The sequence below is a fragment of the Sciurus carolinensis genome, chromosome 8 (assembly GCF_902686445.1).
Source record: "Sciurus carolinensis chromosome 8, mSciCar1.2, whole genome shotgun sequence".
Classification (NCBI taxonomy): domain Eukaryota; kingdom Metazoa; phylum Chordata; class Mammalia; order Rodentia; family Sciuridae; genus Sciurus; species Sciurus carolinensis.
Genome location: NC_062220.1, coordinates 89267311 through 89292796, shown reverse-complemented (window position 1 = coordinate 89292796; position 25486 = coordinate 89267311). Strand labels below are relative to the sequence as shown.

At 32.7% G+C, this 25486-nt stretch overlaps 1 protein-coding gene across 3 annotated transcripts in view; it reads right to left on the bottom strand.

Moving 5' to 3' along the window:
- The window catches only part of Znrf2 (zinc and ring finger 2), an 87027-nt gene that overhangs the window by 21641 nt on the left and 39900 nt on the right, over window positions 1-25486 (bottom strand). The window contains exons 2-4 of one of the 3 annotated variants that reach the window (XM_047560606.1): window positions 19290-19385; window positions 15531-15567; window positions 3250-3326 (exon numbers count right to left, since the gene is read on the bottom strand). In XM_047560606.1, coding sequence (XP_047416562.1) covers window positions 3250-3326; window positions 15531-15567; window positions 19290-19385 — 210 coding nt within the window. The remainder of the gene's footprint in view (window positions 1-3249; window positions 3327-15530; window positions 15568-19289; window positions 19386-25486) is intronic. The other 2 variants (XR_007109770.1, XM_047560607.1) reach the window with 2 other exon arrangements.

Sequence of the window (25486 nt, the reverse complement as noted above, 5' to 3'; positions counted from 1 at the left end):
TCTACAGAATAAAGAAAATCCCCGGAAAGAAGAGTTTATACTAGGTGAACCTTGGGAATGTCCTGAGTGATTTTAGCTAACAACCAGGGAGCTCACAAGCTACTAAGTTACAGAGATTTAAGTAAGAAATGATTTCTAGATAAGCAAAGCGGGGTAAATTGAAAATGAAGTTTATTTTCACTTTCCTCAAGTTCCCTTTCTCCATTTTTCTTTTCTTGACCTTGGAAATCTCACCCACAACTCCCACCCCATCCCAACACAAGCCTTTTCTCCTTTTCCTGATTGCCATTTTTCTCTTAGTATCCTGAATATCTTTCAGTGAAAAATTCAGACAGGGAGCCAGTCTAATGTAAAGCACCTAACTAGGATAGCAGTAGTGAAAACAGAAGAAAAACAATAGGAAGGAAACACTAATAAATTTAAGTAGTAGTCTATAATTCCAAATAGTTCAATTTTTTTAACCACAAAGATACATCCACATTATAATGAAGAATTATGTGAATATAAATTCTACAATAAACTTAAAAATGAGATTAGCTTTTAAAAATAAAGAAATGCTATTGTACCATTTTTGCCATAAGCCCAAAGTAACAGATTCCAATGAAAATAAATAGAAATCCACTACATACAGACTCTGAATACAAAAAAATAACTATCTTACAACAATTTAATGTTCACACTTAGCCAGGTCTAATTTCTTTATTGCAATAGATATTTTTAAGTCTTTAAGATCAGAATAATTTTAGTATTTAAAATATTTTACACTTAATTAAAACATTTTGATTTTAATAGTTATGAATTTTATTCTATTTATAAGAAAATTTGAACAAAGACATATTCAATCTGTACATAATTAACAACTATATATATTGAAATGTACTGTATAATGTCATTTTAAAATTGACAAGGGCAAGCAAGGACTATCCCTCAGATGCTTTGCAGGTACTAAGTTAAAAGAATCTTAATTGTACTTCAGAATGCAAGCAACTGAGACAATTCATTCTTACTATGAAACCTCATCGTAACTGACTCAATAGCAAATACTTAATTTTCAAAATTTAAAGTCTTATTTCCAAATAAATTAGTCTTTGTTTTTTAAAAAACATTTTCAGTTTTGCAAATTCACTGTGCATTGTAATTAACTTTATTCTACATAGGGGGTCTGCTATAGTATTCCCCTTGCTCACAGCTTATAACACTGTCCTTTCATTCAAAGGGAAGTTTTGGGTTTTTGCCTTCACAAAGGAACTAGGTTTCACAACTGTGAAACAGTCATTAGTAACATGATATTCACAGTCAAGTACCTGGAAATACCACTACATCCAGGAAATGGAAACATCTTCAAAATAGTTGGGGAAAGATCATTAAATATCTTTAGACAGTTAATTGAAAATATTCATGATATATACCCACAGGCATTTATGAGTCAATACTTTAGGGCAACTACTAACTAGCCAAAATTTATATAGGAAAGGAACACCAAAAGATTTAACGACCAGAGTTGGCTAGTCTGGGTTCCCTTCTCTATAAGTACTGATCAATGCAGACAGGTGAGACTGCAGATAAGAAACTAGTGTTGTTTTTTCAAAATGTCAGCCTTTTATCTAGGCACCTGGAACAGGAAAAAAATCAGTGCACTGATTATAAGTCTCATTACTTGCCTTATTATTATCTATGCATCGATTTAGACATACAGATAGAGAAAAAGTTAGAAGACTGAAAGAGTAATGATTTTTTTTATTGGAAGTTGACACCAGACTCACTTGGGAAGTAAAAAGATTATATAACAGAAACCCTAAAGATTCTGCAATATATTCCTACCTCAGACAAGAATGCTACTGAAGAACCAGCATGCTGAAGCAGAAAGTGCATAAGATTTAAAGTTGCAAACTTAATATGAATTTCCAGCCTGTTAGCTATGTAACCTCAAAAATGTTAGTTAAATTCTGAAATGTACTTTTACTCTTCTCTTTAGTATATTATAGAAATAAAATTTTAAAGAATTATATATAAAACTTTATAAGTTATAAAAAACACTATATAATAGTTTTCTTCCCAAAACAAAGTCAATTATCTCCCTATTTGTTTTTCTCCCCATTCTTGTGGTCCATTTGTTTCAAATTTAGTTTCATGAAATACTCCCACACTGACCAAGAACTTCTATGAAGTACATCTGACCTAGCCATTTCTAAACACCTGTTATGATTGCCAGGCTGGGAACAACTCCATGCAAACAATGCTGCCCAACTGATTTATAAAAGTAGTTTCGGTCCTTATTTAAAGCATTACAAATATCTACTATGTTATGTAGTTTTTAAACATACTGGTCTTAGATTAATCCTACAAAGTAATTATTGCTACCTCCATTTAAAATAAAAGGAAATTGAGGCTCAAAGAAGTTAAATAACTTTCCAAAAGTTACTAAACACTAAATTGTGGCTCAGGATTCAAATTTAGGGTAGCTAAGTTTGCCTACTTCCTGATTTTTTGCTACAAGAAGTAAGTTCACTTCAAAGCTGCATGGATACTAACACAAATGAACAGTTTTAGACAATCAAGTTTGAAATACTCGAGCTGGAGGTGGCTACATATTTAGAGGAAGCCTTTTCAAGACTGGTCACGTTTTACTTTACAGATTTATTAAACTGTTAAAGTACCATCAGATGAGTTTACACTCAACTATCTGCACAGTTTAAAATGGTCCTGTCCAATAGAACATTCTGAATTAAGAGTCTTTATTTGTGCTGTCTACAATGGTAACTTCTAGACACCTATGGCCTGAAAATTGTGTATGAAATGTGGTCAGTGCAACTGTAGAAAGGAACTTTCAATTTTGGCAAAATGTGAAATCTATATAGTAGATAATCAATATACATTTATAAATTACAGACTTCTGTAAATTGATATTTTACTGATAGCCTCTCAAGCTCTTAAATTTACATTGTCCAAAGAAATTACTTAAAATTCAAAGCAGCCAAATATGCAAAAATTAAAATATTTAGCAAGTTCAAGCACATACTCAGATAGTCATTGCAGACCAAGACAACATGAAAAAAGCAGACAGCCAAAATTCTTTAAAAAAACAAAAAGAAACGAACAAACTGAATTTGTTAGAGGCAGCCAAGAAAACTCCATGCGAAAACTTCATGATAATTACAACTTTATTTTCAGATCAAGCATCCAAACAGGTATATATGATCTTTTCAGCAAAATACAATGTCAAGCACTATTATGGATCAGGCATTTTACCTGAAGACTTATTTTTTGTTCTTGAACCCTCAATGATAGCAGTAGAAAACAAAAGCAGCTGAAATGTGAAATAATCCCTAGAAAAATCAAGAATTAAAAAAATTCACAACATTAGTAAGAAGCAATTACTTAAAGAATGAAAAGTTTGGGTTCACAAAGTTTATTAATAAATATTTCAGATAGTAAGTTATCTTTAACTGGTTTAAAAGAAGTTAACACTAATATCCTAGACCTCAGATTTATCCATTATTTCTATACTCAAATATCATAATGGGATTTTAAGATGCTATTTCACAAAAGGAAGGTACTATTTTCACTGTAAGTTAAATATATCCATAAAAATACGGGAATAACTTTTATCAATTTGTCTAAAACTGGAATGTTCCCCATCAGGGTCAGTTTTTATTCCTTTTGGAACCTTATTATTTTGGCTTAACTAGGAATTACTGACTTATCTGCCTAAATGCCATTGACAATTACATTATTGTAAATATAAAAAGTTTAAATATAACAAGAATTGATTACTAAACATATAAGCTACTCTTCAATCTGCATTGTTAGAAACAATGTAGAATCAATATTAATTCTTCAAAAGAAGATAGAATTTGCAGCTCTTGGTGAGTTTAAAAAAAATTGTACTCTGGAATATTTTGGAAATTGACATTTGGCACCTTCTAGAAAATGTATCCAAAACAAAATGGAACTCAAACCAAATTATAAAAGCTAAAATATATGGAAGGGATTATAACTTCATACTCAGGAGACCCAGGCTTCTTGAGCATTACTTTGTTCCCTAACCTGCCATTAAAACCCAACTCAAATGAATTATTATACAAAAGTAGGTTTCTAACAAGTTACAAGTAGTCATACAAATCACCTAAGAAATCATTAGATTATCAAATAATCACCCGACTTCCAATCAAACTAAAACAATTTTTCCTATGCTTTTTTCCTGTTGGAAATCAACAAAAAAGCCCAAACTCAAGAATCACACTGATTTGACAAATTCTAAAACAGTTATATTTCCAAATGATTTGTCCACATGAAAAAGAAATATAGTTTTCTGAAAATGCTGCATACATAATAAAATGGAATAAACATGACTTAGAAATAAGATTCCAGGTTCATCTGTCTTGAATCACTAGAGAGAAAAACATCAGTCCTGGAAAAAAACAAAAAGCTAGTATGTATCTGATTTTCAAGCTATATACTTTTAAAATTAGACTAATATATTAAGTTATAACATATATGGGTTCTCAATGGCAATGGAAAAGAAGTCAAGCAATTACAATAATATGATAATAGCAAAAACAAAAACAAAAACAAAAACAAAACCCAAATAAATCGAACAAACACCTTGTGTGTACCTTAGTCCTAGCTAGGCTCAAATTCCAATTCTTGCAATAATACTTAAGAATATAATGGGGGCAACAAATACTCATTCTGGTAAGATAGTGGGAAGAATTAAATATGCTTGTCAAATGTCTACAGAACAGGTATGTGATCTGAATACTAGTTATGTGATTGAGGATTGGGGGGGGGGGGGTGGACTTCCCTGAGTTTGTTTTCTGCAATCTAAAGTGGTAATAATAAAAAAGAAACCTGCTTGACCTGTCTTAGAATTGTTGAAAGATCTAATGATAATGTAAATTAAGGCAGTCTCATGGAAAAAGAACAGGCTTGAACTTGGAACATTTCACAAACCTCTTGGAGCCTCATTTTCTTCAAAGAAACTGTAAAGTGAAAACACCTACATCTCACATGGTCTTTAATACTGATAATTAAAAATAACAGAGCTAAAAATGTGAAAATACATGAGGCACTAGCTAAACGTTAGCTGATTACAAACAAAATGTTACTACAGCAATATTGAAATAATCTGAAAAATTTCAACTCAAAATAGTATTACCACATGCAACGAGTTCATATTAGGAAATTTTTAAGTGTACTGACTCCTTTGCCCAGGAGGCTCCTATCAGTCAACCAACTAAAAAGCACTGATTATATGCTAAATTTTTCAATAAACGCTTACATGCTTATTAGTACATATGGGGGAAGTTTTATAAATAGGTATGCATATGAAAAATAGTTTAAAAGTTTACTCCTGAAATAAGCAAAGTGTGAAATTCAGATATATGAAAAAAAAAAATCAAGAAGCTAAAAAACAGTAGCTCTGACATTAACAAGTTATAAGTTATGTATCATTAACAACTGAGACCTCTTTCTTGATCCTTTTTCACACTGCTACTAAAATAACTGTACTGATTGCTAGATCCTGGAGAATCTAAATTCAGATTCACATACAGGTTCCAGATTTCTCTGGTAATGAAGGCAAATGAAAATCAAGGAAGAACAATGTGATTTCCCTCCCTCTAGGAAATGGGTGAAATTACACTGATTTGGAAAGTTTATTTTTCTTAATGGTTTTGGTCAAAGTTTACTAATCCTTAAATTACCCAGCAGTCAGCAATACCTGAGTAAATTCATTAGAAAAGGGTAAGGGGCTGGGGATGTAGCTTAGGAAACAAAAAAAATCCATAGAAGAAGTTTGGATTTAATTTGGAAGAAAGGGAAAGAGACTTGATCAATCTGGAAAAGGCTGGGAAAGAAGTAAGAGAGGGAAAAAAAGCAACAAATCTACTAGTTGTAATATAAATGTGTATATGCTGAATGACAAAACACCTTTATAATACACTATCCAGTCTCGAGGATAAAAAAAAAAAGATTTTGCCATGAATAGTAAGAAAATACAAGGAAGCAATCGTCCATGAGCACAGGCAAAGCTTTAAGAGCTCAAGTGTGAGGATAAGATTTCAAGCAGAAGAAAAAAAATATTACAAAATGAAGATGAAACTGAAAGAAGCACAAGGAAGAAGAGATATTCCTCAACCACAGTTAGGGGAACAGGGGAACAGAAATGAGAAAAAATGAGCAGGTATCAGAATTAAGAATTAGAGAAAAAAAAAAAAAAAAAAACAACTTTGAAAACTAGAAAAGGAGACCAAATGATGCCTATCTATTGTCAAAAATATTAAAAAACAAGAAAAATATATATGAAAATATTATAGACAGGCAGATCTAGATCTACGTTTTAAGGGCAAACTGAATCCTAGAAAAAAATTAATACAGAAAAATCCATATTATTAAAAATACATCCTAATAGATATTTACTAGTTAAAAATAGAGATTTCATTTCCCAGCACCCTCCCCGCCCAAAAAAATTGGGCACGATGGTGGCAAATGAGTAGCTCAATTTTCAAAGAAGAGAAAATCAGGTTGGTCTCAGATGTCTTCATAATGTTTTAAACTTACAAGCCTAGAAAAATGCTTATAATATTCTCAAGTGAACAAAGTGTATGCCAAAAATTTTATACCCAAATTTGAATGCAAGAATTAAAAAATTGTAGTCTGTGTTAAAACACCAAAGAAGTCTAGGGGACTATACCCATGAGCCCATCTCAAAGGATTTACTTAAGCATGAACTTCAAGTTAACCAAGAGATGCCTAGAAAAAATTAAAGTAAAAGGATTGGCAATGAGAACTGAATCTACTTAGCTGTAAGATTAAAACAAAAATGGGAACTATCATTAGATAATGTCTAAAGTATATATCTACCAACATTTTAAAAGGTGAGAGTGGTTAGGGTAGGAGGTGATTTTAAGCTTAGCTCTATCATCTTATCTTTAATAATTAGGGGTCAAAAGCACCATTTGAAACTGATATAGCAAAGCCAATATACAATGAGTTATTTTTGTTTTGATTTTGGTGGTACTGGGGACTAAATCCAGTGGTGCCCCACCAACTGAGCTACATCCCCAGCCTTCTTTATTTTTATTTGGAAACATGGTTTGCTAAATTGCCCACATTGGCCTTAAACTTGTGATCCTGCTACTTCAACTACCTCAGAAGCTGCACCCTGTGCTTGGCAATGTATGATGTATGTTTAAGAATACAAAGTAAACACTGAAATAATGTAATAACTAAAATTAGGACAGCACTAGCTCAGTGGTAGAAAGCTTGCCTGGTATGCTGTTCCAGGTCTTGGGTTCTAGGTCATGGGTTGGATCCCTAGTGTCAAAGGTAAGTAAATTGAAATAAAATATGAACAGAGTGGAAAAGGGAGAAATAGGAAATACACTAACTTCACCAATGTTCACACAACAAAGTTAATAGTGTCTGTGTTGTGGGGTCCAGTGGTCCACTCCTGTAATCCCAGCCACTTGAAAGGCTGAGGCAGGAGGATTGCAAATTCCAGAACAATCTGTATGATTTAGTGAAACTCTGTGTCAAAACAAAAAATAAACGGCTGGGAATGTAACCCTGTGGTAGATTACGGAGTACAATTTCTCCTACTGCCAAAAAAAAAAAAAAAAAAAAAAAAAAAAAGAAAAGAAATGAAAAAGTCAAAGAAAGAAAAAACCTACACACAAACATAAAACAAAAAACTGGTGTTGAAAAACGAGGATTAATCACAAGTTGTGATTACAAAAGTGATCACTAAAAAGTAAAACAGAATTATTCCTAATTAAAAGAAACAACAAAGAAAAACTGTCCACTTAGCGAAAAATTGTTAAAAAGTCATAAAACTGGAAAGAATTAAAACTGGTTAACCATATTAAGAAATGTAAGTCGGTCAACCAACAGAGCAAAAGAAAAATAAAGATTAGATGGGATTCCAAACAAAACTGAGAAAAAGTATGCCTAAGGATGCAGAAAAAATCAATTATTAGCTAATAAAAAGGGTTAAGGAAGTACAAATACAAATATAAAAATGAAGAACAAATTGGGGAAATAATCACATTTTGGTATAAAGAATCCAGGAGAGACTACTTTGCTCAACTGCATGAGGTAATGAAGTAGATGATTTTTTGGAAAATATCAATTAAAAAACAAATTAAAGACAAATCTTTGATAGAGATTAATTTTCACAGAAAAATAAAAATGAATGATCTTTCAAAAAAGCCTGAAACCCAGCTACTACTTCTATAGGAAATTATATTAAACCTTTAAAAGCATATGATTTAAATGCTATTTAAATGTCTCTAGAAGTCCAAATTATTTTTTTCTGAAGCACACATAATTTTGTTTGGAAGACTCAAAATACCTTAGAATAAACTAAACAAAACATTTTATAATTCTTCATAAAAAAATGTTGAGACCCTACCAAGGGAATTTTAAAAAATTTAAAAGGGGGGGGAGTAAACCATAGTCTTGGATAGGAAAACCTAATACCAAATATGTTGATTTCCTAGTAATAATCTATAAAATGAATGTGGTATTTAAAAAAAAACAAGAGGCCTAGGATATGATCTGGCATTGTTCTGCTATATATTTACCAAGTGATTTCAAAACTAAGCCTACACAAAAATCTGCACTTAAAATACTTATAACTGTTTTATCTCTAATTGCCAAAAACTAATGGAAGCAAACAAAATTTCCTTTAATAAGGGAATGGTATAAACAAACTGGTATGCCCATGCAGTGAAATGAAAAAAGGTTGTCTGAAGTGGCTATACACTGTATGATTCTAATTGTATCACACTTGAAAAAGGCAATACTATAGACATTGAAAAATGGATGGCTATCAGGAGTTTGAGGCGAGGGAGAGAGGAGGTTAAATTGGGAGGAGTTTAAGGTGACTGCATTCTATATGATACTTTAATTGGATATTTGACACTACACTTTTGTCAAAACACACTGAAATTTGCAGCATATAATGAACTAATGCATGCAAATTGATAACATTTTTTAAAAACAGGTTGATGATATCAGAACCGAGTACACGTGTTATAAAATAATCTAACTAGTCAGGCATGGTGGTTCATGCCTGTAATCCCAGTTATTCCAAAGGTTGAGAAAAGAAGGAGTCCAAGTTTGAGGTCTGCTTGGGCAACTTAGTAAGAAACGGTCTCAAAATAAAAAATAAAAGGGCTGAGGATGTAGCTCAGTGGCAGAGTGCTTACCTAGCATGTGCAAGGCCCTGGATTCAATCTGCAGCACTACAAAATAGTACTAATCTAAATGTACTATAAATTTTAAAAATGCATTATAAGGATTTAGGAGAAAAAAGTATTGACTTTTAAGTAACTTTGGAAATAAGCAGGTTCCATAAAACTAAAGGGCAATAAATGGTACATAAATGCTGGGGAAAAGATTTTTATTTTAAAATTAGATACATTAATTCAATATTCACAGAGAAAATAATAAACGCAAATGGCCAGAAACATTTGTGGCGGGGTGGGGGGGGGGGAGAAAACTGAAGAGTAGAGTCTGGGTATTAGGACACCATATAAAAACTAACTTGGCAAGAACACAGTGACAGTAGAAGAAAACTAAGTGATCAGACTGATCGATGCAAGAGAAAAAGTCAAGAATAGATTCAAATACCTGTAAGAATGTGATGTGCAATAAGAAATCATAAATACAAATATATATACATACCTGACTAAGCCAAGGTTATAAGGAATATATCCCATAGACATATTTACATAAACACAAAATACCAAGAGCAATTTAAAAGGCTATCTACAAGAAACTGGTTAGTAAATTGTGGTGTATTCACCTATGAAATATAAGGTAATTTTAAGGAAAAGTGACCAAGCTCATTTGGAGTAACTGCTAGTATATATAACGGGGAAAAACCCTCAAGGTTTAGAATTATGAACATCACGGTATTACTCTGTAAAGTATGTGCTGGAATAATGAATGTATATATGTTTACATATGCATTTTAAAAATCTCTGGAAGGATCACAAGAAACTGGTAGTACTGGTTACCTCTGAAAAGGGGAAGTGAGGTACCAAGGTGACAAGGAGATTTTTCACTGGCTATCCTTTTTAACTCTGCTTTGGTACCATGCAAAAATAAAATTAAAATTAATTTTAAAAAATGAAAGAGAGAAGCAAAGATGTCAGGAAAAGCAAATAAAAGAAATTACTTCTGGAAGACAATTTTCCATGGGTCTCCCTCATCTTTTGTATGGCAAATAGCCCTGGAAGAGAGAGATACTGTCATATAAGATGGACAAGACTACATCTCAAAAGACACAGGTTCCCAAAGATCAGGGTTCTATATTTGCAATGCAACTCACTTAAGTGTAAAGATGTCACCTGGTCCTCTTCACATTGCCATGTAGAAATTACGGCTTCAGAAACTGATATCAAAAAAGGTTAACATTCTTGCTATTGTTAATGCAATGAGCAATGAAGTTCTTTGATCTTGAGTCTTATATCTTCTGCCAGAAGTCATGCAACTAACTTGTTAGCTTACAAGCTAGGTTAAACAGATCTTTCAATTTCTGATTAAACAGACAAAATAATATTACAGGGCTGGAAGTGTACAGCTAAGTGGTACAGCACTTGCCTACATAACAAGTGCAAGGTCTTGGGTTTGATCCCCAGTGCTGCAAAACAACTGCCACTACTACTACTAAGACTACTATTATTAAATAAAGCAGCATACAGGACTAAAAGTCTTACAGGGTATAGAAAAAAATATAACAAAAAAGACTCTACCTCAAAAGGAGTAAGTCAAATATTGGTGCAAAGAGCATAGCTATGAAATATATAAAGTCAGAAAAATTGTTGCAAGGGAAGTAACACCAAAACAACAATCATAATGTTGACTCTTTGACAAATTTTTTCCTAAGTCAGACCACGTAGACCAAACATATATCTATAAGCAAGGATTCAGACTATTCCAATAATACAACCAAACTCAATATATGTAATAGGAAACTATAATTTTCACTCTATAGAAAACCTATATGCTTCTCTTATATCACAATTTACAGAAATCAATGAAGTACTTGGCCACAAACACAATGACTTTCAAAAACAGAGAGGTAGAGGCAGCTTTTTCTAATATCAAAATCAAAACCACTCCCTTGTATATATCTCCTTCCCCATTAAAATTTATCTTTGAAATTATAGTTTTTTCTTCATTCACTTCTAAATTGAAAAGGAAATTAAAATGATAAATTATCTAAAACTCTGAGATAAATGAAAACTACAGGAAAAATATTTTATTCCTAAAATACTTTTATTAAATTTGAAAGACCAAAAAGAAATAAATGGGGCTGGGGTTGTGGCTCAGGGATGGAGTGCTTGCCTAGCATGCATGAGGGTTCGATTCTCAGCACTGCATTTAACTAAATGAAATAAAGGTCCACTGACAACTAAAAAAAAAAAAAAAAGAAATTGCTTTAATCAGGCCTTAGTACTAAAAAATTTTAGCATTATTTACAAGCTTTAATGTATCTTCTTAAGGCACAATTACTATTATTATCTGATATGAAAAGGGCAGAACTTCCTAAATTATTCAAATTATTTCAGAAGATAGAAGGCTTTCAAATTCATTTATTTGCATAACCTTTATCTATGCACTACCTTGGTAGCAATATTTTAAAAGAATACTGACCCATAGTGAAAGAATTGAAATCCACCAATATTAGAAGTCAATACAATTCAACTAGAATACTAGAAAAATCTATCAACATAAACATTAATTAAAAGCAATTAATAAAATGCAAAGTATTTTTTATTTTGAAGAGAATAAAATTACATATATAAAGATCATTTACCAAAATTCAAAGCAATTATCCATTCAACGGAGTTAACAACTAAACAGGAACAGGATAGACATGCCAGATGGCAACCCTATTATTCTACATTGTTTGTAAGTGTCAAACTAATGCAGTTAGGGTAAAGAAACAAAATTATTAATTATACATATACATACACACACACAGTAAAAGAAAATTTAGCAGCTGGATGTAGCTCAGTGCTCAGTGGTAGAATGCTTACCTAGTACGCATGAGGCCCTGGGTTTGATTCCCAGTAGCACCAAAACCAAAAAGAGATAATTTATTTTTATCCCCAGTACTGAGGAGTGAACCTAGGATTGCTCTACCGTTGAGACAGGGTTTCTCTAAGCTGCAGGGACTCGCCTTGAACTTGTGATCTTCCTGCTTCAGCTTTCCATGTAGCTAGGATTACAGGCATGCACCACTGTGCTGGCTCTAGGTTTTTATTTTTGACACAAGTGCATAAGCACTTGAAAACACTATCTTCATTTGTAGACAGTTACACATTCAGAAAATCCAAGGGCTCACCTAAAACCAATAGCTTTTCTTTATACTACCAAAATCAGTTTGAAGTTCAAATGGTAAAAACTGACATTCCCAACATTAACACTGGAAATAAACAAGTTTAACACTAAAGATATAGAATCCCTATGAATCCAAACAGAGAGAAAATGTGTTCTTCAATAGAAGACTGAACATCTAAAAACTGTCAAAAGCAAAACGCAAGGTACAGTGTACAGCAGTCTCGATTTAATAAGGGATAAAATGCAGTTTCCAGTTTGGTCTTATGTTAATGAATAATAAAATACACTTAGGTGAACTCTATATAATGTAATAAACAAAATATCTGAAATTAATGCTTCAATGCAAGTTCTCACTATAAAAACTCAATCTAAAATTTAAGGAAACTCACATTTTCCCTCTAAAATCTGAGGAAGAGAAAATTATCTTTGTTGCTGAGCTTAACAGCAACTCTCATTCTCTTATTTTCATCTACTATTCAAATTATATATTTGTCACACAGTGTTTTAATGTGTCCTGGGAGCACTTAAAATCACAGAGTACACGTGGTATACTATAAAATTCAGGGAAAATTCTTTTATAACAAATGAGAATGTTGCAGTTAAAATTTTTTTCCCAAGGAAATGTATGGTTTGTCTCTTAGAAGTAAGTCTTCCAGGTAAAACTTTTGCTTTTCTCTATTCATTCATTCATTGTTTGTCAGTATAGACTAGATATATTTATCTTATACTTTGTGTTGTCATCCAATACCATGCTATATTAATTTTGTTACTCAAACTGTTTCAGCTTTTGTCCACTGGGAGTTCTTCTAAGGTGCTCCAGGCTCATCTTGATTTTCCCTATCTGTGTTCTTTAACAGAAAGGGGAAAAAAAAAAAAGATAACTTTGGAAATGTATTTTAGTAACAGTTATACCAGGATTTCCTTAAAATGAGAGATGTAAATACCATATGTTAGCCAAAATAAGAACTGTGAGCAAAGAAAAAAAAGCCTTTTAGTTTTGAGGACAGTTAGGTTGTTTCACTTGGTCTCTTAAGGCTGTTTTGTTTCTCCTGATTTCTTCTTAAACTCAAGCAAGTTTTTTGGAGTGTGGAATGATTTTTAAAAAAAAAATCAGCCCTATGAAAGTGGTAAAAAGGAAAGGAGAACCCGCTCCCTTAAAAAGGAAAGATTTATATATAGCCTTATGAAATGAGACAAATCGAGAATCATTAAAGATGTCATTCCTTCTCAAATGTTATGAAATCCAAAATGGAATCTAAAATCTACCTCGTACTTTCAATATCCATCAGAACTTACTTCTTTCTCACTAAACTAAGTATTTTAATTTTAATTTCTCTTCAATGCATTCCTCTTTTATAGTGAACCATAAAGAATGCATCTGGAACATATTTATCCATGTACAACTTTTTAATAGCATTTTTATTTCTATACAGAATAAAATGCTTTTATGAAGATTTCTGCTAGAATTCCAAAAGCAATCTACCTATGATCAAATTAGACTTTAGTGGTGCAGACCACCATGCTGCTCATAAAAAGTGGGAGTGTTCCTTTCCATTAAAAAGCATTGTTAAATTGTCACATCACGTGACAGCAAGTATCCTTTCACTCCCTCCATCTTTATTAATTATAAAACTATGTTCTATGTAAGACTTTCAGTCTTCTAATTTGGGATTAAACAACTATGTGCTTTTAAAAATAAAATATAAAAAGAACTTTAGATTTATTATATGTTAAATAATAGGGCACCTACTATACGTCTACCTTTCAAACTTGAAGGTAATATTTCTTGGTAGTAACAACAGGTCTTATTTACTTAGCACTCACTACCTGTGAAGAACTGTGCATGATTTCTCACTGATTCTCAAAATAACTATGAAGATAGGTAACACCCAAATGTAGTACTATTTTTTTTCCACAGGAGAGAAATCCAAGATCAAGATCACATAGCTATTAAGTGACAGAACTGGGCTCTGAACTCAGAAAGCTAAATTCAAAGTCTGTACTTTGTACAAAGTACTACTATACTTCATAACATAAACACAAATTGGTGCTATGTGTTACAAAAGGGCAGTGAAAGTGAATCTAATGCCACATAAACGGGGCTTACAATTTAGGAGACTGGATGAGATTTAAAACAATGGTAAAATCTCTTATACGACCATTTCTGACTCACTAGCTTTAAAAAGCAAACATCTGCTAAATTTCAAATTTTTCCACAAAACAAGAAGCATTTTAGGAATGCTAACATAAATGGAAAAGGGCACAAAATTATTATTTGGGCTATTTTGACATTTTTCTCTGTTTGAAATTTGATTTATGGTGTCTCTAGCTATGGATTTATTTATTTATTTTTAATGGCAGTCCAGATCATTTGTACTCTTTATTCTTTAAACTTCCTGTTCTTTATTCACCATTGTATATATTTATACATAATGTTATCTATATGTAATACATATATTTACATATTATTTGTTTGTTTCATATATTAATATACTTATTTTATGTAATGTTATTTATTTTTACTTATATATTACAGTCTCTCATGGGTTTTGCTTTTACTTCTTCAAGTTCTTTTAAGAGATCATCTACTTTTGAGACTTGTATAAAACAGAATGAAGGACACAATACTTTCTATTGACTTTCATTTCACTCAAGATAATGATCAATACGCAGCATTAAAAAAGAGCTCATCACTTCAGTGCTGTCTTATCATGTAAATGCTTATGAAGTCACTTGAAACTACAAGTAGGGATCCACATTTAAGTTAATACTCAACCACAGAAACAACCAATGCAAATAAATGAAGACAATGTCAACTCATAGAACTGAATCCTTCCTTAGAAGGCAAGGTTCATACATGTTCAGGCAGTACCTACCTTCTTTAAAATTGTGCTTGGTGATTGTTAAGGGATTTTTGCTTGTTTGCTCTTTTGTGGTGTTAAAAGATTGAACCCAGAACCTCACACATGCTAATAAGCAAGAGTTCTACCAGGAAAAGTTATGCCTCTGGCCCCCATTTTTTTTTTTTTTTTGGTTTGTTTTTTTAATTTCAATTGTAAAAGATGGGCCAACTTCAAAAAACATCCAGAACTCAGAACAATTAAAAAGTTTGGGAAGAAATCTTTAAACCAAGAAAATGTTCTATATAAGGCAGAAAGGAAGCTTTAACTTACAATGAGAATCTTAACTGCCTGGAAGGCTGGATTGTATCTACAAAAGGAAAAAAAATTATCTTTTGTGTAAATGTGCCTATAGGAATCCAGATCATTAGAAGGCTGTACATGCACTGGAATTACAATAAAGCCTGAATCATATCTATAATACTTGGGGCACTTGAAAAGATAAAAAAGTCTTCCACAGAGTGCAGAAAGTATGGTCCCTTTCCTCACTTTCATTGGCAGAACAAGTTTCCTTTCAATTTCGACCTGCTTTCTAATGATTTTAAACAGCTCTGCTATGATTCACTACGTAAATTTGTAATTTAACTCTCAGGAAGACAAATTTTTTTTTCTTCAAGTTGTACCTCCTCCTCCAGGTATACATGGCACATGCACAAATAAAACTACAAATGAAACAAAGATTTCTTAAATATAACCCTTACTGCCTTTAGTCGCAGATTTCTAAAGTAAAAATTGAACTTATAATGATATAAAATAAACCATGATCCACGGAGTTTGAAGATCAATAAAATCAAGACTAAGAATTTGCTAATATTTAATACATTTGCTGGTTTTGAAACATTTTCGAAGATGCTGAACAAGGAAACCAAGACTCAATACTCATAATATTTACATTAGTCACCGACTGTACAAGGGATTACTAGATCCATAAACTAAACAATGAAATACATGAAAGAGGGGGAAAAGTATATGAAATAGGCAGTCTCTGACTTGACATAAGGGCAATCTATGTTGATGTTCACTATGGCATATACATTTTTCCCATCCTACCAAAATACCACTTCCTGTAGATAACATTACCCCATCAGTTGGGATCCTTTCCTGCCACAATTGCCTTGGGCCTCCTACCTGAATCTCTGCTCAGCCAGCTTCCCTAAGCCCTGACAACTTCCACCTAGCTATCCAATTTTCTTCTTTGGGAACTAGGATTTGGGTGTTCATGGACATTCTTATGGATTTTGAATAAAAAAAGTTGCTGAAAAGCAAACAAACATTTAACGTATCAATTTGAATTTAATTGATTTTAATTATCAAGTGAAAGTGAGAATGAATTTGAAACTACAAATCACCAACTCTTTCTACTCAGAAATTTGTCTATACACACATCCAGCCTGAAACCAGCCTAACTATTCTCCGTGCTGTGAATGTTTATAGACATTTAAATTAATATACAATTTGCAAATTTCAAAATGTCAGGTCTAACTACTTCAGGAATAGCATTATGCTAAAAAAAATTTCTTATTTGAGCATTAATAGAATTTAAAGGTCTAATCGACCTGATTGGGAATCAACTAGGAATTCAAATAATATGAAACTGTAAGGAGTCCAGGTGACTAAAAAGATCAGCTTCAGAGATTCTCTGACTCACGTTTTTTCTAAACTTTATAATATTAGATACCTTGCTTAGGCATTAAAGAGGTGAGTTTTCATACAGACTCAGCACTATTGTTATAAATGGCAGTCTAGGGGATCTGCTTAAAACAAGGTTTCCTATGGTACGGAGACACTTTTCTAATGAGCCACCTTTCTGTAATCCTCCAAATCAGTCTAGTCAAAGTTTCTTTTCTCTTCCTTCACTCATACAAGGCCATCATCCAAAGATTAGTTTTAAAACTTTAAAAACTATATATAAATTTTATGAAAAAATGAATGTTTATATAGTTTAATATATAATAATTTTAAATATTCAGGCCTTGCTACATTAAGAATGGCTGCAAATTCATTAACTTAATTTTTTTCATGTTGTTTACTCTTTTTAGAATTAGGAATACTATTAAATATTTAAAACTTTAACCTTTGGTTTACAGTATCTCAAGCAGAAGGTTATATGTTGGTTCTTTGAATCACCAAGCTAGTAAAAAATTTAATGACTTGAACTAGAAAATTTGGAAATTAAAAACTGTCAAATACCCTAACACCTAAGATGACTGTATTCTGTATATATTACATAAAAGGTACATGTACAGAAAGAATACTAAGACTGTGTGCAAATATATTACTGTACTTGGTTAGGATATTACCAACAGGAACATTTATTATTCAAAATAACTACAAAAGCTACTTTCACATATTCATTGGCAAAATGGGAGAATGTCACCACTATATTATTGTCACCACTATAATAGCTTGGCTGAAACACTATCTTTGAGGTACAGCAGGTACTGATCTCTAAACAATCTGCAAACACCAATCCAAAGTAGTATGTTCATTTCAATGTTAAATTCTACCTTTCTTAAAATTTCTGTTACCTCAGAGATCTCTGATTAACAAAGTGTTTGTACACAATATTTTTCATGTAATACCTTTATATAACCAATAAATTTTAGCTCAATGACATCAGTGACTATTAAACTATAAGCTCCACCTCTATTTTATTCATTGCTGTACTCCTAGTTCCTAACACAATACCTCAAACATAATAGATGCTCAAAAGATACTTGCACATCCAATCCACCTTTCAATTGGCTTCACTGTTTATTAATATTCTTTCTACTCACTTTATTTCAAATCATATTTTACATCTAAAATATCTGAAATTTTTCTTCTGAATTTTTCAGTTTATATAATTTTGAGGGGAAGAACTTTCACTCTTCTCTCATTCAATTTATTAGGAAAAAACTACTTGATTTTTTTCCTCCAAAGTTTATTCCAAAGTATGCCAAGACTATACTTTTTTTTTTGCGGACTGAACTCAGGGCCTTTTGCTTGACAGGAAAGCACTCTATAAACTGAGCTATATCCCCAGCCTCCAAGACTATACTTAAGATCTCTCCTAGAGACTAAATAAAGAGCTAGAGATTTTGGTCCAAAAAGAATAGTACAATTCCAAAACACCAGGCCTAACTCAAGTGCCAGCCACCCTCAGGACTCACAGAATGGAAATGTTTTGGGGAGAAAGAAACAAGATATAAATGGATGGCATAGGTGTAGCTGATCCCTATTTTCATGCCTTCTTTTCTTCCATTTAGCCATCTATTTACTATACTTACATTCTGTATTCCTAAATATGTATCCTTCATTTATTACACACTTTTAAGAAATAAGAAAAAAGATGCAACTTCAATCATGCAAGCTTACTTTAGAAAACGGTCATTACAAACATTACTTTTTTACTTAGGCTTGACCTGAAATATTTTATTTCAGTGTAGCAGTTCTCAAAGAATTTTCTGGAGTAGGGGAAGTAAGGGATTCTTTGAGTTTCTTTTTAGTTTAAGAAGGTAAAACTTATTTTTATATTAACAATAAGCCATCATTTGCCTTTTTCATTCCCATTCTCTCCATTACAGTGGAGGTATCCAGAGGACACATGAAGTGCCATATCACAACAAACTGAATGCAGAAAAGATATTGAGAATTCTTTGTCATCAAGCCAAACATTATAGCTTGCAAAGATGTAAGAAAATGCCACTCTAGTCATCATTTTTTGGTCTTAGAAAATTTACTTTTCATTTAAAAATTATGTCAACATTAATTACATTTAGTATGTTTAAATTAAGTAAAAAAATTTTAATTGTCCTAATTCCTAATATGTCAAATATCGACAGACATAACCTAGTAAAGAAAAAGCTCTCTGAAATTCTCAGTAACTTTTTAAGAGTGTGAGGGGTTCTGAGAACAGCATTTGAGAACAACTAATGGTCTAACACAGAGGACACAAAGGCCTTTCTGCCATCTAAATTTTACTGAAAACACGAAATTCACGACCTGTAAGGAATTCTATTTAAAATTATTATCTTCAGGTAGTGGACTTACCATTATAGGTTATTCTTGGCTTTGTTAAACACATCACAAGGTGCAAATCCATTTCATCGGAGGGTACAAATTTTGAGCATACAGGGCACTTAAATCCTAAAAAATACAAAAAACCCAATTAAGTATTCTTAATATCCAACTATGATTTTTAAAAAGCATGGATGATCAAAAGCATTTCAAACTTCAATACCGCATAATAAAGCATTACAGTACTTGTGTACAACTAAATGAGAAAAATTTGTGACTATAATATCTAACTTAAATCAGTTTATAAAAATCATCCCATCATTAAAAAAAAAACACAGGTTCAAATGAGAATTCTCACTCTTCCTAATGTACTGGTCTAGTAATTCTCCTGTTTCTAATTTTTTACATTAATCTAGCTGTACATATGATTTCATGATATAGCAGCTTTCTAATATGACCAACCTGGTAAAGATTCACAAGTTTTTATAGTCTCACAGGACTTTAGAAACTATCCAATATTTTAAAAACTTTTAATGAAGAATGTGGAGGCTTTCAGACCAGCAAAAACAGGTCTACAATCTAAGACTCCTGATGTCTACATTAGTAGTTGCTATGGTTTGGCATGAGTTAGTCCCCCAAGATTTCTTAGGTTGGAAGCTTCATTCCCAGGTGGTGAAGAGGGGATAGGATCTTTAAAAAGTGGGGCCTAGTGGGAGGTCTTTAGGTCACTGGTGGCACGCCCTCACAAGGGATTAAAGTGGATTCTAGAGTTATAAAAGCCTGAGCCTAACCTCTTAATGGCTCTCTAGCTTCCTACCTGGTGATGTGATCTCTCCTGCCACCATGGTACCACCCACTATGAGGCCTTCACCAGAGTCAAACTGATACCAGTCAGTACCATGCCCTTGACCTCCATAACTAGGGCTAAGGAAACCTCTTTAGTTCTAAAGTTACCACGCCCCATATTTGTAAAAATATGTCAAAATACACTTTATTGTCATGTATATCTAAAAAGAACAAATAAAATGAAAGATAAATAAAGTTACCCAGCCTTGGGTAATTTATTATAGTAACAAAAAACTATCAAGTGGTCTTTCCATCATACTATATTACTAAAGTCATAATATAAATAACAACAGTATCAAACCAGGACAGATTTTGTTGTCAATTTTGACAAATTAAATATTAGCTAGTCTTTGTGCTACTAAGTATTTGCCTGAAATACTCTATTAAAAATAAGCATACTAAAGGACAGAATCTGTCATTAGTCAGTTTTACTCTGCCCCCTTATTTACCAAAGGCAACTAACCAACTCCCTGGTTCCTTACTGCTTAGACAGTCATCATATACATTATGTTTCCCTATTTCCCCACTATTCTCTCCCCACTCTCCACCCCAATACTCCAAGATGCTTAAGCAGAGTTGAATATGATTCCAGCCAATTTGTAGTTTGGCTAGGAACAAATGAGGAGTGAAACTAAGAGATAGGCTGGTTCAATCAGTTTTTCTTGGAAATATGACAAACAGTGAAAACTATACTGGTCAATAATAAAAAGCAGTAACAGAAACGTCAATAGGTAAGAGAGAGTGGAGTATCTGTGATGACTTGGGTGTAAGCTGGACTTATGAGAGAACAAAAACTATAGGCAAGCATGGGAAAGGGTTCATGTGGGAGATCCTGGAGCAGACATGCAGAGGGAAGAAGGAGCAACACTGTGAGAGACAACTAATATAATTGGTGGTGAAAGAGACATTCTGCAGCTCTCTATGTTTGGGGACCATCCTTCTTCTATGGTGACGTGATAATGGTTAACCAAATGAGTACGACCACAATCATAATCTCACATACAACTTTATAAGGATTTGAGGAAAGGTTTTAGCAAGGCTTCTCATTCAAATATTCAATTTCCTAAATGAATTGTATGATTTTGAACATTTTAAAAACCATATCAACTGCATTTTAAAAGAAATGTTTACTGCAACTTACTGAAAACCACCATAATGAAAGGGGGAGGGAGTAGAGAGGATTCATTTAAAAATCAAACTCCAAAAATTAATAATCGCCTAACACAGAGTATATCAGATACGATGAAATCTGATCAACTTGGGAGAAGGCGAAGAGGCCCTCAAAGCAGCAAACAAATTTCAAGGACCAAAAATCCTTTTCCCTTGGAATTTCTAAAACTCGCTTCCTTTTAAGTTAAACAAGGCATAAAACGGGGAGAGGTGACCAATGTTAGAGCTATTGATCTTAATTATCTGAGTACTGGCACACAAGCCCTAAATCATTAAATAAATGTACAACATTATAAAACTAGAAAGCTTCACTGACAATCATCCAGCAATCCTATGGAGGAAAAACAGTATGTACAAAGAACCACCGGAATTTCCAGAGTCAATTAAACACATGTGCTCTCTCCTCTTCCCAAAACCCACTAAAATGAAATAAAAGGAAATAAAATGCTAGAAGGATGAGATAAAGAACTCGAGGAAAGTTAGCAGCAAAACAGAGATTTAAAAAAAAAAAAATCATGAGCAAATTAATGGGACTGAGAAAACATATCCTGAATGCTGAAAAAGTTAAGTCAATTCTCACTACATAATTCTCCGAAGAGAGACAGGAATCCATAGCTCCCTAACTGTTCAGGTAATGGTGATGCACGAGGCAAAAAGTGATGGAAAGACTGAATAAAAACAGATCTCTAGGCTCCCAATTCATGACATCCAGGCAAGCAACTACCATTCTCCCACTATAGCAGGAGAATGGAGATTTATTGTGCAGAATTGAGGATACCGGGCATGGCAGTGGGCAGGGAAGAAAAGGGGAATAAAGATCAACACACCAAAAAAAGTCCTTCTCCACAGGCTCCATTTCTACCCATTAAGAATATGGCAGATTCTTAAGTCGAATGAAGCATCAAAGATTCTTATCTATTGTAAGTCTTTGTCTTCCACATAAAACTTGCAATCAACTTTTTAAGGCCTTTCTCTATAGCATTATGCCATAAGAGGAAAAGATTATCATGGTGAAATTAATCAAAAGCAAATTCAAAAGACAAATGACAAAAATACTTGCAAAATATATCAAAAACAAAAAGAGGCCAGATGAGGTGGCCAATACCTGTAATCCAGGTGGCTCAGGAGGCTGAGGCAGGAGGATCGCGAGTTAAAAGCCAGCCCAGCCTCGGCAAAAATGAGGCACTAAGCAACTCAGTGAGACCCCATCTCTAAATAAAATACAAGATAGGGTTGGGGATTTGGCTCAATGGTCGAGTGCCCCTGAGTTCAATCCCTGGTACCTGCCCCCCAAAAGAAAGAAACAAGACAATGTCCTTAATATATAAAAAAAAAAATACTAAAAACTGAGAAAAATAAAAATTAAATACTGTTAGAAAAGTGGGCCAAAGCTCTAAAAAGATATTTCACCAAAAAGATATGAAAATGACATTTAAATGAAAAACTGCACAGTGCCTGAATAAAGAATAAAAAAAACACTTTCAAGTTCTTTGCCTTTCTTTATTCCCATGTTATTGACATAGGGGAGAAGACAGAAAAACACAGGTATTTAACTCACTGTATTTAATTAGAAATCCAGGTGGTTCTATATAGGTACAAGACAGTTTTCTATCCTTAGGCTCTACTTTACACTGAGATACCATTTCTCATCACAGACTGGTGAAAACACAAAAGCTTGGTAACACACTGTTGGTGTGGCTATGGGTAAATAAGCATATGCTGCTGGTAGGATTGCAAAATTGTACAATCTGTACAGAAAGGTAAATATCTAATCAAAATTGTATTTTTCTTCTGATCTAGTTCTAAGAACCTACCCAGAAAGTAGATCCCCAACAATTAAAACACACATACACACTCACACACATACACATACACACACACACCCACAGTAATTTACTGTGAAACTATTTGAAATAGTACAATATTGGAAGCAATTTAATTGATCACACATGAGATTTGGTGAACAAACCATGGTACATCAAAACTAGGAAATGTGTGAAAAAGAAATAAGATCCCTATGAACTGAAATGGAGTGATATTCAGAACATATTAACATACTATGTAATAGTATGTAGCAACTGTGTAAGAAAGAAGAGTAAATAAGAATGCATGTGTATGTGGTACATCTGCAAAAAAAAACAAAGGATACACTTCAAAATAGGATTTAAACGCAAGTTATCCATAGGTGGTGAAAATGGCAAAAGACATAGGTAAGAACGTACTCTGAATATACCTTTTAACAAAGTTTGTGATTTTTGAACAATATTAATGATTTGTAATTAAAAAATAAAAACAAATCAACAATGATGGGGGAAAATTCATACCTAAAATTAAAAAGCAACAAAGGACATCAAATAGATGACAAAGAAAAATATATACACACTATCCACTCCAAGAGCCTAGCAGCAATAAAAACCCAGTATCAATAAGCAGACTCAGCATCCAGCCTTAGGTTTGTACATTATCATTCTTCCACAAAAAAAGAATCCAAGTTCCTTGGAGAAATGGTGGTTCCAGGTTCAGGACAAGGAAATTACAATATATTGTTGTGCCAGTTTCAAAGAGTTCCTTCTTGGCCACATTTGGGCCAACTGAGAATCAAAATAATGCACACATTTTAATATATTAAGTTTTAAAAGAATGCAAAAGTACAAAGGGATAATTCTGAAAATACTAACCCACCATCTCTTAGCTAAACAAAGGTACTTCAATGGAAAAAATGACTGGTATCATCTTAAATAAATATTTAACAAAAGGAAAAGCTGACATCATGTGCTCTCTGCTGTATACAATGAGTGTGTAATATACCCATGTATATTCCTGCCAAATATAATTTGAACATAATCACAAGGAAGTTTGGAAAAAGCCTTCAACACATAACAGACAAGAAAACAAATATGTAGAACTATGATAAAAGTCAATATATGTAGCAGAAGGATATTTCAATAGTGTTTATAAAATTTCTATTTATTTGGGGCTTTTGTTTCTATTTGATTGTTTCTATTTACTTGGTTTGGTTTCTATACAAAGAATTTTCCCAAATTTCCTCAATTATCCCAATAATTCAAGATATTCTGCATCTGAGAAACAAGAACAGGAAGCTATAAAATAGTGACAGAGAACCAAAAGAAAGCACTTGAAAATTAAAAATTTGATAGACTAAAAATTTATACAGAAAGATAGAATAATGGTAATAAAAATACCAAATGTTAATAATTAACATCTACTATGTAGCAGAAAATCATTTAAATACTTTGAACAAACTAATTCACCCTAACATTCTCTGAATTAGGTACTAGCATATTACAGATGAAAAACAGAAAGGATAAGTAACTGGTCATATAGCTAGAAAATTGTCACCACAGAATTCAAGCATACTTTCTGGCTCTGGAGGCTAAGTTCTTAAATGCTACAAAGCATTTCAAACTCCCAAGTAGCAAAACCAGAAGTTAAGGAGAGTAGATAATAAAAATCAGAAGATTAATCTGGATAGTCTATCATCTAACCAAAAAATGGAGAAACTGAGAAAAGAAGAAACTATCAAAGACATAATATAACATTTTTCTAGAAAAGTTCATAAGTACATAAACTAAAAGAATGTAAAAGAAACAAATGAAAATAAACAGCCCATACAATGTAAAGTTACATTACTATGAAATAACAAAGCATGGGGGTTTAAAAAAAAAAAAGTCTATAAACATTCTCAAAAAGAAAAAAGATCTAGAATAGTGTCCCAGACCTTTAATTTTTGTCTTTAATGATATCATTACTCTGAGGGAGTTCAGGTGAAACTATCGTTTAGAATCTAAATTGCACTAGTCTATTTGAACATTAAAATGACAGGGAAAGACAAATTAAACAATAATTTAGTTATTGTTTCAAAATTTATCAAGTACTCACACTTGATAATTTTTTTCTCAGAAGGATCTTTAATGCACACTTTCCAAGAAACTTCCAGAGCATGTACTCAATTAAAACAAGACAGCAAATAGGTCCCTCAAAGGAGAGAGGTGAAGGGAAGTCCTTAGGTGATAATTGTGGCAGATCTAGAAGTTATTAGTCCAGTTTAGAAGGGGAAAAGTGAAGGGAGGGAGGGAAAGAAGAAATTCTAGGAATTATTCACAGAATAACATCTAGTCATTACTTGGGACACCAGGCAAGGGGAGCCTTTCAGAAGGAAAAATAAATGGGAACCAAGAAATTTATATCCTCAA